This window comes from Myxocyprinus asiaticus, chromosome 41 (assembly GCF_019703515.2).
Source record: "Myxocyprinus asiaticus isolate MX2 ecotype Aquarium Trade chromosome 41, UBuf_Myxa_2, whole genome shotgun sequence".
Lineage (NCBI taxonomy): Eukaryota > Metazoa > Chordata > Actinopteri > Cypriniformes > Catostomidae > Myxocyprinus > Myxocyprinus asiaticus.
The window spans coordinates 3784279-3798442 of record NC_059384.1 but is presented as its reverse complement, the minus strand read 5'-3'; the positions used below and the strand labels follow the sequence as shown (position 1 = coordinate 3798442).

Below are 14164 nucleotides of genomic sequence, written 5' to 3'. Positions count from 1 at the left end.
TACAAAACTTTATAATCATCATCCTGCTCAAACCCAAGCTTTAGAAGTATCTTAGAAATATTCTACGTTATAACTTTTTACACTCGCATATCGCATTCATACTGCATACAGATATCTATAGAGACTAGTAGCCCCTAAAGAATAAACTCTCTCTCACAAACACACACACACACACACACAAATAAACACACACACCAACCTGTGTAACAACAACGTTTCCTCTTCTTAATGAGTGTCTCATTAATGATGTTTATAATTTCACATTCAGTAATGAAATTACAGCATTGTCTTTTGCTTTAAACAGTAGAATTATTCAACTGCTTTACTGTTTAACCCAGTGACAGCAAACATTAGCCAATGTTCTAGAATCTGAAAAATTAAAGTGTCAAACATCTGAACAAAAATCTGTGTAAAGGGATAATTGGACATGTCTGTTAAAGGGAAAGTCCATCCAAAAATGAAAATTCTATCACCATTTACTCACCGTCATGTTGTATTATTTTCTTACCTCCGTTAAACACAAAAGGAGATACTTAGCATATTGTCCGAGCTGCTCTTTTCCATAATACTTGCATATTTATTTGCATAAGGAAAGTGGATTTAAACTGCTAAGCGCTAAAAAACATCATAAAAGTGATCACAAAAGTAATTCATACGACGTGTACACTATATTTCAAGTCTTCTGAAGCAATACGATAGCTTTATGTGAAAACCAGACTGATATTTTAATAGTTTTTCACTGAAAATCTTCCTTTACACCGTTGCTCTCAAATCTCATTTGCATTTGTTTTTGATACAACAATGGCGCCTTAGAACGCATCACACCAGGTCTGACATCACTGATGCCAAAAGCAAATTCTGCAGTACCAACATCGAAAGGCGAGATTGATTAATGACTTAAATTTCGGTCTGTTCCCCACACAAAGCTAGTGTATGACTATAGCGTACAAGTCATATGGCATTTCTATGACGTCACTGTGTTATTTTTGGAGCTTGGCAGAATTAATCAACATTAATCAACTTTCCTTAAATGACAAACAGAAACTCAGACATTCTGTCAAAGACTTTCTTGCAAATAGTAAATAATACAAAGGGCTGGTACGACATGAGGGCGAGTAAATATGACAAAATATGCATTTTTGGGTGAACTTTCCCTTTAAGGCACGATGAGAGAGCATGGGTAAAATAATTCATATCATCCCCAGTTTAATCACAACCGAGAGACCAGCGATGATCCAAAAGAGTCTGAAAGAGAGACCGACAGACGGAGGGCGAGGTGACCTGAGGCCGATGGCCTCTATAGGTACAATATTCTACGGCAAAGCTCCATAGATTAAAGTGCATGAACATACAGGAGGAATTTATTCATTCTGTGTATTGGGGAACTCTGCTGCAGTCCGCTCGAGTGTGTGTGTGTGTGTGTGTGTTTGTGTTTGTGTGTGTGTTTAGTAGTCTTCCACCCAGCCATTCTCCTGGATGAAAGCATCGATCACTTCCTTCATGGCCAGATTGGGAATCAGCTGATCTTGTGTCAGTGGGCTGCGGGTGACCGGGTCAAAATGACCGACACGCTAAAGAGAGAGTGAGAGAGAAAATATCAAAGATTTGAATGCTCTTGCAGCTTTATTTGTGATTATACAACAGTTTCAGTCCTTGAATCTGATTGAAAAAGGCGTTCCAAGACTGCTGATATTTAGTAAAACAGCACTGAGACATTTCAGTTTTTATCACTCCACTCGTCTTGACAAAAGATGCCAAATTTATTGTCACTCTCTCAGCAACTTAAAGGGATAGTTCACCTAAAAATGATCATTTATCCACCCTTATGCCATCCCAGATGTGTGTGACTTTCTTTTTTCTGCAGAACACAAATGAAGATTTTTAGAAGAATATTTCAGCTCTGTAGGTCCATACAATGCAAATGAAGGGTGACCAGAACTTTGAAGCTCAAAAAGCACATAAAGGCAGCATAAAAGTAATCCATACGACTCCATACAACTCCATATCTTCAGAAGTGATATTATATTATATATTATATTATTATTGGTGTGGGTGAGAAACAGATCAATATTTAAGTCCTTTTTTAATATAAATCTACTTTCAAACAGCCCTCCTAAGTGTTCACCTTTTATTTTTGGCTATTCGCATTCTTCGTACATATTTATAGTAAAAAATGGACTGATCAGTATTGATCAGTTTCTTACCCACACCTATCATATCTCTTCTGAAGACATGGATTTAACCACTGGAATCTTATGGATTACTTTTATGCTGCATTTATGTGCTTTTTGGACCTTCAAAGTTCTGGTCACCATTAATTTGCATTGTATGGACCAACAGAGCTGAAATATTCTTCTAAAAATCTTAAATTATGTCCAGCAAAAGAAAGAAAGTCATACACATTTGTGATGGCATGAGGGTGATAAATAATGAGAGAATTTTCATTTTTGGGTGAACATAATTAATAAATTAATTTTTAATTAATTTTAAAATTGCAAACATAACGTTGCTAAATATGGCGGAAATGCATCATCACAGCCTTTGAAAAGGGTCCATACAAACTGTGATTGTTCATTTTGGTCTAAGAGTCCAGTGATTCACCAGATTCACAGGCTGTGATGATGCATTTTCACCTTATTTATCAGTGTAAATCTAGTAAACTTTTTTATATTTTCAATTTCAATTATTTCAATCAATTTTAATTAACTGTACATTTATAACATTATTCTTCGTGTTATAGTACTCCGGTATTAATAAAAAACTAGTCAGCACTGCTGTGATAGAGTTTCAAATACACCTGTTGAGAGAGTGACAGTAAATTTGGCATCTTTCTCTTTTCTGACTGCCGTAATCCATCGCTCTCTGTTTTTCCTCTTAGGAAAGTCGTGGAAACGTAATAGTGGATTTTTTTTCTTTTGCTGTTGGAGAAAATGGGAATGCAAAAGTAACCTGTGGTCTCCCATTTACTGCTATAGACATATAGACTTCCACATTCCAAACCCGGAAATGTAAGAAGGGTCCTTGCCGGAAAAGGTCGAGATTCTGTGCATACCTGTAGATGCTCCTCTATGTCCTTGCGGTCGTAGGTTATGCCGCTAGGCGTAATACAGGGTTCTCTCATGAGCTCAAAACTGATCTTTCCACACAAGTAGTCTGGGATCTCTCGCTTCTGCACACAGACACGTACAGGTGCATCTCAATAAATTAGAATGTCGTGGAAAAGTTCATTTATTTCAGTAATTCAACTCAAATTGTGAAACTCGTGTATTAAATAAATTCAATGCACACAGACTGAAGTAGTTTAAGTCTTTGGTTCTTTTAATTGTGATGATTTTGGCTCACATTTAACAAAAACCCACCAATTCACTATCTCAAAAAATTAGAATACATCATAAGACCAATAAAAAAAACATTTTTAGTGAATTGTTGGCCTTCTGGAAAGTATGTTAATTTACTGTATATGTACTCAATACTTGGTAGGGGCTCCTTTTGCTTTAATTACTGCCTCAATTCGGCATGGCATGGAGGTGATCAGTTTGTGGCACTGCTGAGGTGGTATGGAAGCCCAGGTTTCTTTGACAGTGGCCTTCAGCTCATCTGCATTTTTTGGTCTCTTGTTTCTCATTTTCCTCTTGACAATACCCCATAGATTCTCTATGGGGTTCAGGTCTGGTGAGTTTGCTGGCCAGTCAAGCACACCAACACCATGGTCATTTAACCAACTTTTGGTGCTTTTGGCAGTGTGGGCAGGTGCCAAATCCTGCTGGAAAATGAAATCAGCATCTTTAAAAAGCTGGTCAGCAGAAGGAAGCATGAAGTGCTCCAAAATTTCTTGGTAAACGGGTGCAGTGACTTTGGTTTTCAAAAAACACAATGGACCAGCACCAGCAGATGACATTGCACCCCAAATCATCACAGACTGTGGAAACTTAACACTGGACTTCAAGCAACTTGGGCTATGAGCTTCTCCACCCTTCCTCCAGACTCTAGGACCTTGGTTTCCAAATGAAATACAAAACTTGCTCTCATCTGAAAAGAGGACTTTGGACCACTGGGCAACAGTCCAGTTCTTCTTCTCCTTAGCCCAGGTAAGACGCCTCTGACGTTGTCTGTGGTTCAGGAGTGGCTTAACAAGAGGAATACAACAACTGTAGCCAAATTCCTTGACATGTCTGTGTGTGGTGGCTCTTGATGCCTTGACCCCAGCCTCAGTCCATTCCTTGTGAAGTTCACCCAAATTCTTGAATCGATTTTGCTTGACAATCATAAGGCTGCGGTTCTCTCGGTTGGTTGTGCATCTTTTTCTTCCACACTTTTTCCTTCCACTCAACTTTCTGTTAACATGCTTGGATACAGCACTCTGTGAACAGCCAGTTTCTTTGGCAATGAATGTTTGTGGCTTACCCTCCTTGTGAAGGGTGTCAATGATTGTCTTCTGGACAACTGTCAGATCAGCAGTCTTCCCCGTGATTGTGTAGCCTAGTGAACCAAACTGAGAGACCATTTTGAAGGCTCAGGAAACCTTTGCAGGTGTTTTGAGTTGATTAGCTGATTGGCATGTCACCATATTCTAATTTTTTGAGATAGTGAATTGGTGGGTTTTTGTTAAATGTGAGCCAAAATCATCACAATTAAAAGAACCAAAGACTTAAACTACTTCAGTCTGTGTGCATTGAATTTATTTAATACACGAGTTTCACAATTTGAGTTGAATTACTGAAATAAATGAACTTTTCCACGACATTCTAATTTATTGAGATGCACCTGTAATATTACACAAGATAACTAATAATGTCAAATTCGGTAATGTCCAACCTCTTTTTAATTTTTTTTTATTTTCTGCTGACCCACTAGCACCCCCCTGTGGCCTCCTGTTTGAAAACAGCTGCTCTAAAATATTACTTCCCCACAGGTAATATTTGGTCCATAAAATGAAAGCTAATGCATTAAATATAATGACAGAGATATAAAATAAATACAAATTTCTATACAAGGAATTTCAAACATTGATTAGTAATATCATCTAATGTTTCTTGAAATATTAGATACATGTTGTGTATGATAACATATTTATGGATAGCAGTTTACCAAAACCTGTTTAAAGATTTATCACATTTCTTCAGATGATCTCTTACCTTCCTCTTTTCATCTACTTGAGAGAAGAGCTCATCCATGTCCATCAAATATTTATCCTACACAGAGCACAGGAAATGACATAAATTCCTGCTCATACAGTATTTATTAGCCCATATGACAAATCTTTACATGTGTTTCTATTGTAATACATTGTACATGTATGTGAGAGTGCATGTTTTGTTTCTCTTGTGTGTTTGTGTGAGCTGGAAGGCTGATAACCGGCCGATTAATCGGTTATCAGCCTTTTCCATCACCTTAGTTATCGATATCTGTAAAATCCACTATCGACTGACCTCTAATTAGTAAGTTATTTCATTTGTGTGGATGACACTCAGAATGTAGATTTATGTAACAGCGCTCTTTACTCGTCTCACAACGACAGATTTAGTTTTCTCAAACTGCATCAAAACTGCACAGTACAAGGGGGCCCGAGTAAAGACGCTGACTACCACACCTGGAGTCGCGAGTTTGAATCCAGGGTGTGCTGAGAGACTTCAGCCAGGTCTCCTAAGCAACCAAATTGGCCCGGTTGCTAGGGAGGGTCGAGTCACATGGGGTAACCTCCTCGTGGTCACTATAATGTGATTCTCGCTCTCGGTGGGGCGCGTGGTGAGTTGTGCGTGGTTGCCGAGGAGAATAGCGTGAAGCCGCCACACGTGCTATGTCTCCACGGTAACGCGCTCAACAAGCCACATGATAAGATGCGCAGATTGACGGTCTCAAACGCGGAGGCAACTGAGATTCGTCCTCCGCCACCCGGATTGAGGCGAGTCACTACGTCACCACGAGGACTTAGAGCGCATTTGGAATGCCCAATTCCCAATTGGGAAAAAAAAAAAATGCACAGTAAACTTAAACCAGGACAACTTTCCACAAAAAAAAAAAAAACATTAACGTGTTATATTTAATTGCTCTAATTTAAATGAATGTATCTCACGTGTTTGGATTTGATCTTGCTAATCTCACTTCCGTTCTGACTGTCCTCTGATTGTTTAAATCTGGAGTCCTCCATCTCTCTAAAAACACAATTAAACAGATGAAAAGATATTAAAACACACTCATTTAAATCATCAACACACAGATAGACACGACTGACTGATTTACTGTCACCTCTCTTTCTCAGCGAGGATGAGTTTGCTGAGATAAGCGTGCAGGTCGTTTTCTTGGTTGATTCGCTTCTCTTCTATGCTGTTCCAGCGTTTTTTCTTGGCAATGCGAAGAGCACTTGGGATATCATCGCCAAAATTCAGACGCTGTTCCTTCGCCAAGTTGTAGGCTGAAAAATAGCAGTTGACGTCAAGAAAAGTTAAATGTGACTATGACTGTTTCAAAGAACAATTTCATCACACTGATCTGGAACAACTGTCAGTCAAATGTTTGAACACACCTACTTATTCTTTATTATTACTATCGTCCACATTATTGAATAATAGTAAAGTTATCAAAACTATAAAATAACACAAATGTGAAAGAGTTAGTTCACCCAAAAATAAAGAAAGCTTTATCTGTCTTCAAGTAGTTCCAAACCCATATGACTTTCTTTCTTTGTGGAACACAATTTATTAGCAGAATGTTAGAGACTGACAGCCTCAGTCAACGTTGACTTTCATTGTATAGAAAAAGGTGCAATGAAAGTGAATGGTGACTGAGGCTAACATTCTGTCTAACAATCATTTATGATGTTCCACAGAATTTTCATTTTCAGGTGAACTATACTTTTCAGGGAAAAAATATCAAATTAAAATCATAGGTTTACAAAAAACATTCATAAACAGGGACCACATGAATTTATCTACAAAACTAATTTTAAGCTACAAAACTGATTTGCAGTTTTAGATTAAATTTGTATGATAATAAGAAAAATAAGTTCAGTCTATGTCCAAATATTTGGCCAGTAATGAATCTGATCATCAGATCAGTTTAAGAAAAATGAAATGATAGCACTGAGATGTACTTCAAATGAACCTTCTTATACCGTTTAGTCATTTTTGACCAAAATAAAATGTTCTGATTTTTATCCGAACGGTACAAGACTTGGTGACTTTTCCTCCACTTGCCTTCTGAACACACAAAAAACGATGGACTTGATTCGAGAAGTCTAGGTTGTCATAAAAAAAAGTGACACCTTTGTTGTTCACGGTCAGAACTGACCCACCATAGGAAGTGGCACTTTTTGTTATTTTTCAAATACAATCTATAAATCAGCCACAATTCAGAACAAACACACACTTAAATTAAGGGATGAGACTATACAACACGCAGAGTGCAAACACACACACACACACAACACACACTTACACACACAGAAATGAACTGGTGACACTATAACACAGAGCAATTTCTTTTAATTTTGCCAAATAAAATCTATAAATCAGCCACAATGCAGAATGCACACACATATAAATGAGAAGGTGAGACCACAACACACCCACAATACAGCACACACACACGTGCACACATACACATACACACACACAGAAATAAATGTGTGAGACTAACACAGCCAGGACACAGAACACAACACACACATACATGCGCACACACACATAAATAAATAAATAAATAAATAAATGGGTGAAACTAGCACAGCCAGAAAGCACACAGACACACACACGGACCATTGCACACGCACACACACACCCACATACAATAATGTCTAAATATATATATATACATCCAAATGCTTTAGTAACTTTGTAATAAACTTTAATAGAACACTGCAGCCATCTACTGGCTATTACTGTCATAACATGATTTAAATCTTGTTATTTTTATATTTTTTCACCAGATGGCTACAATGTGGCCCCACTACATGATATAATCTCATATTTTCTTTGTTTCAACTAGGTTTTTACTGTAGTGAAGTTAAATAAATTAGCTTATTTGCATATGCAAATGAATGGTGAACTTGAGAAATGTATTTGTAAATAACATAAAACCCCAAAGCAATGCCTAATTTATAGTTTGTACTTCAGGGAAGATGAAATGTTGTCATTTCTTTAAAAACAAAATTACAACTGTACGGTTTCCAGTCAAAACTGACCACAAAGAGTAAAATAATAATTTTCTTTATCAAAATAGGATGGTTAACCCAACAATAGGGCTCTTAAATCAAAATATTCTGTATTTCTATTTTCCATAGAAATTATTTATTGGAGATGACAGGTGTGCCTTACAATTCACATCAACAGCATGCCATATTTACTTTGTAGGCTACACATCCAAAACAAGCTGAAAACAGTTTCTGAATTACTTTATAGCAGTTTTATCAGTAAATGAAGATCGTGCCTAATCAATCAGCTTTACATTGGCGCTCTTAGTAGAGTGAAAAACAAAATCGTTATTCAAATTTTGAATAAATTATACACAGAAGTGAGCAACAGGCTTGTGACTTGTCACAATGCTCAACCACTGTAAAAACACACGTTAAACAGAAAATTTCAAAGCAACATGAGTAGACCTACATGGACTGCTATAAGACATTTTTCACAATTAGTTAATAGTGGCAGCTGTAATTGTAATCTCGATCATTTATTTGAGTAATTGTGCAGCCCTAGTGTGTGTGTGTGTGTGTGTGTACCTCTCTGTAGGTTGCCAATGGCCTCTTCATAATTCTCCATCTCAAGCTGACATTGACCCAGGAAAAAGTGCGCCTTCACTGATTGGCTGTCAAGCTCGAGGGCATGTTTACAATCGGCCAATGCCTTGTCATGTTGCTGTAGCTTCACGTAGCATAGTGCTCTGTTAGTGTAATACACGGCCACTGAGGGATTCCGATTCTGCAAACATCATAACAGAAGAACGTTCAGTAAAGTGCACAGTATATAGTACAGTAAAGCTGTAGAGTTACAGTACACAATCCATACTTAATAATAGCTACACTATGTAGAAGGGTTGGCACGCCGAAGAACATGTAATTTTTATTCTCTCGTTCTCACGTTAATGTGGAAAAAACGTCATAAACGGACGTGACAGTTGTGAAAGCGGCACTTGCCTATTGGCTACATGATTAGGGAAACCATCCAAAACGTTTTGAAACCAGCAGATTTTGACATCTGAGTTATCAAAATTATATACACTATATTGCCAAAAGTATTCGCTCATCTGCCTTTAGACGCATATGAACTTAAGTGACATCCCATTCTTAATCCATAGGGTTTAATATGACGTCGGCCCACCCTTTGCAGCTATAACAGCTTCAACTCTTCTGGGAAGGCTTTCCACAAGGTTTAGGAGTGTGTTTATGGGAATTTTTGACCATTCTTCCAGAAGCGCATTTGTGAGGTCAGACACTGATGTTGGACGAGAAGGCCTGGCTCGCAGTCTTCGCTCTAATTCATCCCAAAGGTGCTCTATTGGGTTGAGGTCAGGACTCTGTGCAGGCCAGTCAAGTTCTTCCACACCAAACTCGCTCATCCATGTCTTTATGGACCTTGCTTTGTGCACTGGTGCGCAGTCATGTTGGAACAGGAAGGGGCCATCCCCAAACTGTTCCCACAAAGTTGGGAGCATGGAATTGTCCAAAATCTCTTGGTATGCTGAAGCATTCAGAGTTCCTTTCACTGGAACTAAGGGGCCAAGCCCAGCGCCTGAAAAACAACCCCACACCATAATCCCCCCTCCACCAAACTTCACAGTTGGCACAATGCAGTCAGACAAGTACCATTCTCCTGGCAACCGCCAAACCCAGACTCGTCCATCAGATTGCCAGATGGAGAAGCGTGATTCGCCACTCCAGAGAACGTGTCTCCACTGCTCTAGAGTCCAGTGGCGGCGTGCTTTACACCACTGCATCCGACGCTTTGCATTGCACTTGGTGATGTATGGCTTGGATGCAGCTGCTCGGCCATGGAAACCCATTCCATGAAGCTCTCTACGCACTGTTCTTGAGCTAATCTGAAGGCCACATGAACTTTGGAGGTCTGTAGCGATTGACTCGACCGACCTCTGCGCACTATGTGCCTCAGCATCCGCTGACCCCGCTCTGTCATTTTACGTGGCCTACCACTTCGTGGCTGAGTTGCTGTCATTCCCAATCGCTTCCACTTTGTTATAATACCACTGACAGTTGACTGTGGAATATTTAGTAGCGAGGAAATTTCACGACTGGACTTGTTGCACAGGTGGCATCCTATCACAGTACCACGCTGGAATTCACTGAGCTCCTGAGAGCGGCCCATTCTTTCACAAATATTTGTAGAAGCAGTCTGCATGTCTAGGTGCTTCATTTTATACACCTGTGGCCATGGAAGTGATTGGAACACCTGAATTCAATTATTTGGATGGGTGAGCGAATACTTTTGGCAATATAGTGAATATACACTGGACATATTTATTACTGGAACAGTAAAAAAAACTTTAGTACCTCTTTATACATTTTTTAAGCATTCCTAAGTAAAACAGACATCTAATGACAAAATAATCTAAGTGGCAAAATATTGGTATCAGTAGGGCTGTCACGATTATGAAAATTGTCAAACAAATAATTGCAATTATGACCATTAATTGTCTCTTTTAGGGCTTTCATGATTATTGTCATATAAATTGTCATATTTCTTAAGGTGCATGCATATTTTATTTACCTTAATTAATCATTTTTACACATTTAACTTCAAATATATAAATCAAATAATAAAATAGGGATATATGATTTACATTTAAGGCTTAAAAAAAACTATTTTATCATCATACATCAACTATATAAATATTTCTAAATATTTAAAATATGTCTCTCTTTTGGGTCAACTTTAGTTTTGGTCAGCTTTACATTTACAATGTTGTTTTTGGAACTCATATATTATTTGATTTTTTATATACATTTTAATTTATTACAGTATATTTTATTGTATTGTACTGTATTATATTATACAAAAGTAAAATATTTCTGTCCTAATTTCTTCACTTTCACACCTTATTTTAATGCTCTTTGATTAAACCCACAAGCCCTTATTTCTCAAATAGCCAAAACTTTGAGATTTAGTTTTATCATTTTATTACAGAAATAGAGTAGTGGGAGTCTCCTCTTCTGTGTCACTGTGTGTCATTAACACTGTGTTTATGAACCCGCTTTGACCAGGAACATTTGCCATTACACAATCGTTCAATTAATATGAAACTGGAGTGCTTTGCGTTCACTATCAAAGTCGTTTATATTTTCGCAGGAGTGTGGCGTGAGCCTCTTATGGCGGCGCACCCATCAGAGCACTTGAGAAGCATTTCACGCACTCTTCCAGACAGGAGCTGCTCTGGTTGACGTCTGCAGTCCAGCTCAGTGACGCTCAGAGTTCAACTGAATGACACAGAAACATTGCATTTATATATTCGCTTAAAATGTCCTTATTTGGGCACTAAAATGTGATTGGAATGTGAAGTGCACAATAATCGCGGTTATCTAAAAAAACACAGTTAGATCCAATAACAGCGATCAGACAATTATTTAATAATTGCAACAGGCTGGGCCTGGGTAGCTCAGCGAGTATTGACGCTGACCACTACACCTGGAGTCACGAGTTCAAATCCAGGGCATGCTGAGTGACTCCAGCCAGGTCTCCTAAGTAACCAAATTGGCCCGGTTGCTAGGGAGGGTAGAGTCACATGGGGTAACCTCCTTGTGGTCACTATAATGTGGTTCTCGCTCTCGGTGGGGCGCGTGGTGAGTTGTGCGTGGATGCGGCAGAGAATAACATGAGCCTCCACATGCGCTACGTCTCCACGGTAACGCGCTCAACGGCGGCAACTGAGATTCGTCCTCCACCACCCGGATTGAGGCGAGTCACTACGCCACCACAAGGACTTAGAGCGCATTGGGAATTGGGCATTCCAAATTGGGGAGAAAAGGAGAGAAAAAAAATAAATAAAAAAAAATACAAATAATTGCAACAGGCTTAGGTTTTGGTACGGTCATCAGCCTATAGGTTTCTGTTCAAATCAGTATCAGCCAAACATTTTCATACCGGTGCATCCCTTTTCAAATGGAAAAATATAAAACTATTGATTTAAAGCTGTTCGTTATAAGCATAGAAACAATGTATAGCAAAATTATTCAGATATATTAAAATATAAAAGTAGTTTGAGAGTGTAGATAGAGCGACTAGATTGCGTCATTCACAGTGCATCATGGGAGTGGGCAGTCGCCAAAGAGCTCTTGTGCGGCGCCTTGTTGGCTGTGATTCTCTGATTGGTGGATCTTTCTCTTTAGGATCATGGGTAGTGTAGTTCTTCACCAGGAATTAAAAAATGAAGTTAAAATAACATAGACTGGTGGCTTCAACAGAAGCATATACCATTGATTAAACAACCTCAGAGCTCACGGTAGGTCTGTCTTTTCAGGTTTATAAGTTAACATTAAATATCAATTCATCTTTGGAGAAACTGAGTGGGATTTTTACTTCCAAAACACGACTGCTACGCTTTACTGCGTTGCTCTACTCACAATGGCTTTGCTGTAGCAGGTTGCGGCCTCCTGGTATTTGCGGCTGAGGAACAGACGGTTGCCCTGCTCCTTGAGCTCCTGTGCCGAGGAGCTTTTCTCCGGGCTGCTCGCCATCTTCTCAACGGGTTCTGCGGTGGCCGCTCCCCCCTGCTTACCAATCCTGTTCCCCGTCTCTTCGGTGAGCACCGGCCTCTCCCGGGGACCCAGATACCTGCCTCGAGCAAACCTCTCACACTGCAGGGACACATCAAAACACCCATGTTACACAAACAATGACTACAATAATACATTACCCACATAATAAGCATGCAGAGTACAGTAATGCATATTACATGCATGAAGACTACGGTAACATGTCACATGCACATCTGCACTAAAGTGATACATGTATAGTTACTACGGGAACACATACTACATAAAAACTACAGTAACACATACTACAGGTATGTAGACAACAGTAACACATACTACACACATATGAACTACAGTAACACATGCTACACACATATGAACTACAGGACTACTCTGATGATTCAGAAGTCCTCTAACAATGTAATGAGCATACAATTCATTAAGTTCAGTATCACTGTCCAGTAAAATGTATACTTAAATGATTTACTCTAACGATTTACATGTGACTGGCACATTTGGAAGTCTACAGCCACTTTACAAGCTCAAAATCAATTTAAATGAGCCCATTGGCAAGAATAACCACTATCTGAGTTTAAAAATGTATATTTAAATGAAATATAAACATTAATTCACGCGTGCCGGGTTTGACTGTTGTACTGACGACTGTCGTTAGCAAACCGGTAGCGACACTGTTGCAGTTGTGATCAGTTTTTCATCCTGTATCCCGATTTAAACGCTGCCAAACTCATAGTCCGACACAATCATGACATTAAAATGAGAAATATCTGACGTGTGCACTGGCGATCGTTATAAACCAGACATTTTATTCGCGTGTGCGAGACGCTAGCATCATGTTTCGTTGTTTTGACTATGGCGTCATGCTGATGTCACAGGACGTGACGACAAACATCACCCAGCGTAATGACGCGTCTCGTCGACGTGGTGAAATTACATGTAAATATTAATAATAAATATTAACAAATAAAAATACATGTAATAAATTTAACCATATAAGGGGAATTATTTTTATTAATATTATTATTATTATTATTATTATTATTATTATTATTATTATTATTATTATTATTATTATCACAGTCTGGGATATGTCAATGATTAGCAACAACATTGATTTTAATGCATTATTATTTTTTGTGCAGTGTCAGATAAAAACACACACACACACACACACACACACACACACACACACTGAAGACCTTAGGACAAAAATGTCCAAGTCAAAAAACTACCATAAAAAATATTATTATATTATATTATATATTAATATTATTTTCCACTTTCACAGACTTAATCCTGATCATAACTACCAAATATTCATTCATTTTCAGGATTTTAACCCTTTAAATGCCAGTTTGTTTACATAATGCCACTGTTGTTTTTTTACACACACACACACACACACACACATTTCTCAATACACACATACAAAACACACTCTGACAT

The 14164-nt window shown here is 38.4% G+C and overlaps 1 protein-coding gene across 3 annotated transcripts; it reads right to left on the bottom strand.

Annotated features, from left to right (window-relative positions):
• Window positions 1-204: 204 nt before the first annotated feature.
• Window positions 205-13587, bottom strand: LOC127431726 (E3 ubiquitin-protein ligase CHIP-like). Of its 3 annotated transcripts, none has more exons than XM_051682262.1 (8): window positions 13334-13587; window positions 12569-12802; window positions 8717-8915; window positions 6247-6412; window positions 6074-6152; window positions 5136-5192; window positions 3053-3169; window positions 205-1571 (listed from the first exon to the last, which is right to left on the bottom strand). In XM_051682262.1, the coding sequence occupies exons 2-8, from the start codon at window positions 12680-12682 to the stop codon at window positions 1446-1448; spliced, it is 858 nt and encodes a 285-aa protein (XP_051538222.1). In that variant the 5' UTR covers window positions 12683-12802; window positions 13334-13587; the 3' UTR covers window positions 205-1445. The 3 variants fall into 3 exon arrangements, with proteins under 3 accessions (XP_051538222.1, XP_051538221.1, XP_051538223.1); XM_051682261.1 differs by having other exon boundaries at window positions 13340-13587; XM_051682263.1 differs by having other exon boundaries at window positions 13362-13587.
• Between the last annotated feature and the right edge of the window lie 577 nt (window positions 13588-14164).

What these genes read in the sequence shown, in the direction of transcription:
- LOC127431726 (XM_051682262.1), bottom strand. Translation starts at nt 12,682, where the DNA reads ATGGCGAGCAGCCCGGAGAAAAGCTCCTCGGCACAGGAGCTCAAGGAG. An exon ending in CATTGGCAACCTACAGAGAG is followed by an intron (nt 6,413 to 8,716) that starts GTACACACACAC and finishes GCTATTTTTCAG; the next exon opens with CCTACAACTTGGCGAAGGAA. An exon ending in ATCCTCGCTGAGAAAGAGAG is followed by an intron (nt 6,153 to 6,246) that starts GTGACAGTAAAT and finishes TTGTGTTTTTAG; the next exon opens with AGAGATGGAGGACTCCAGAT.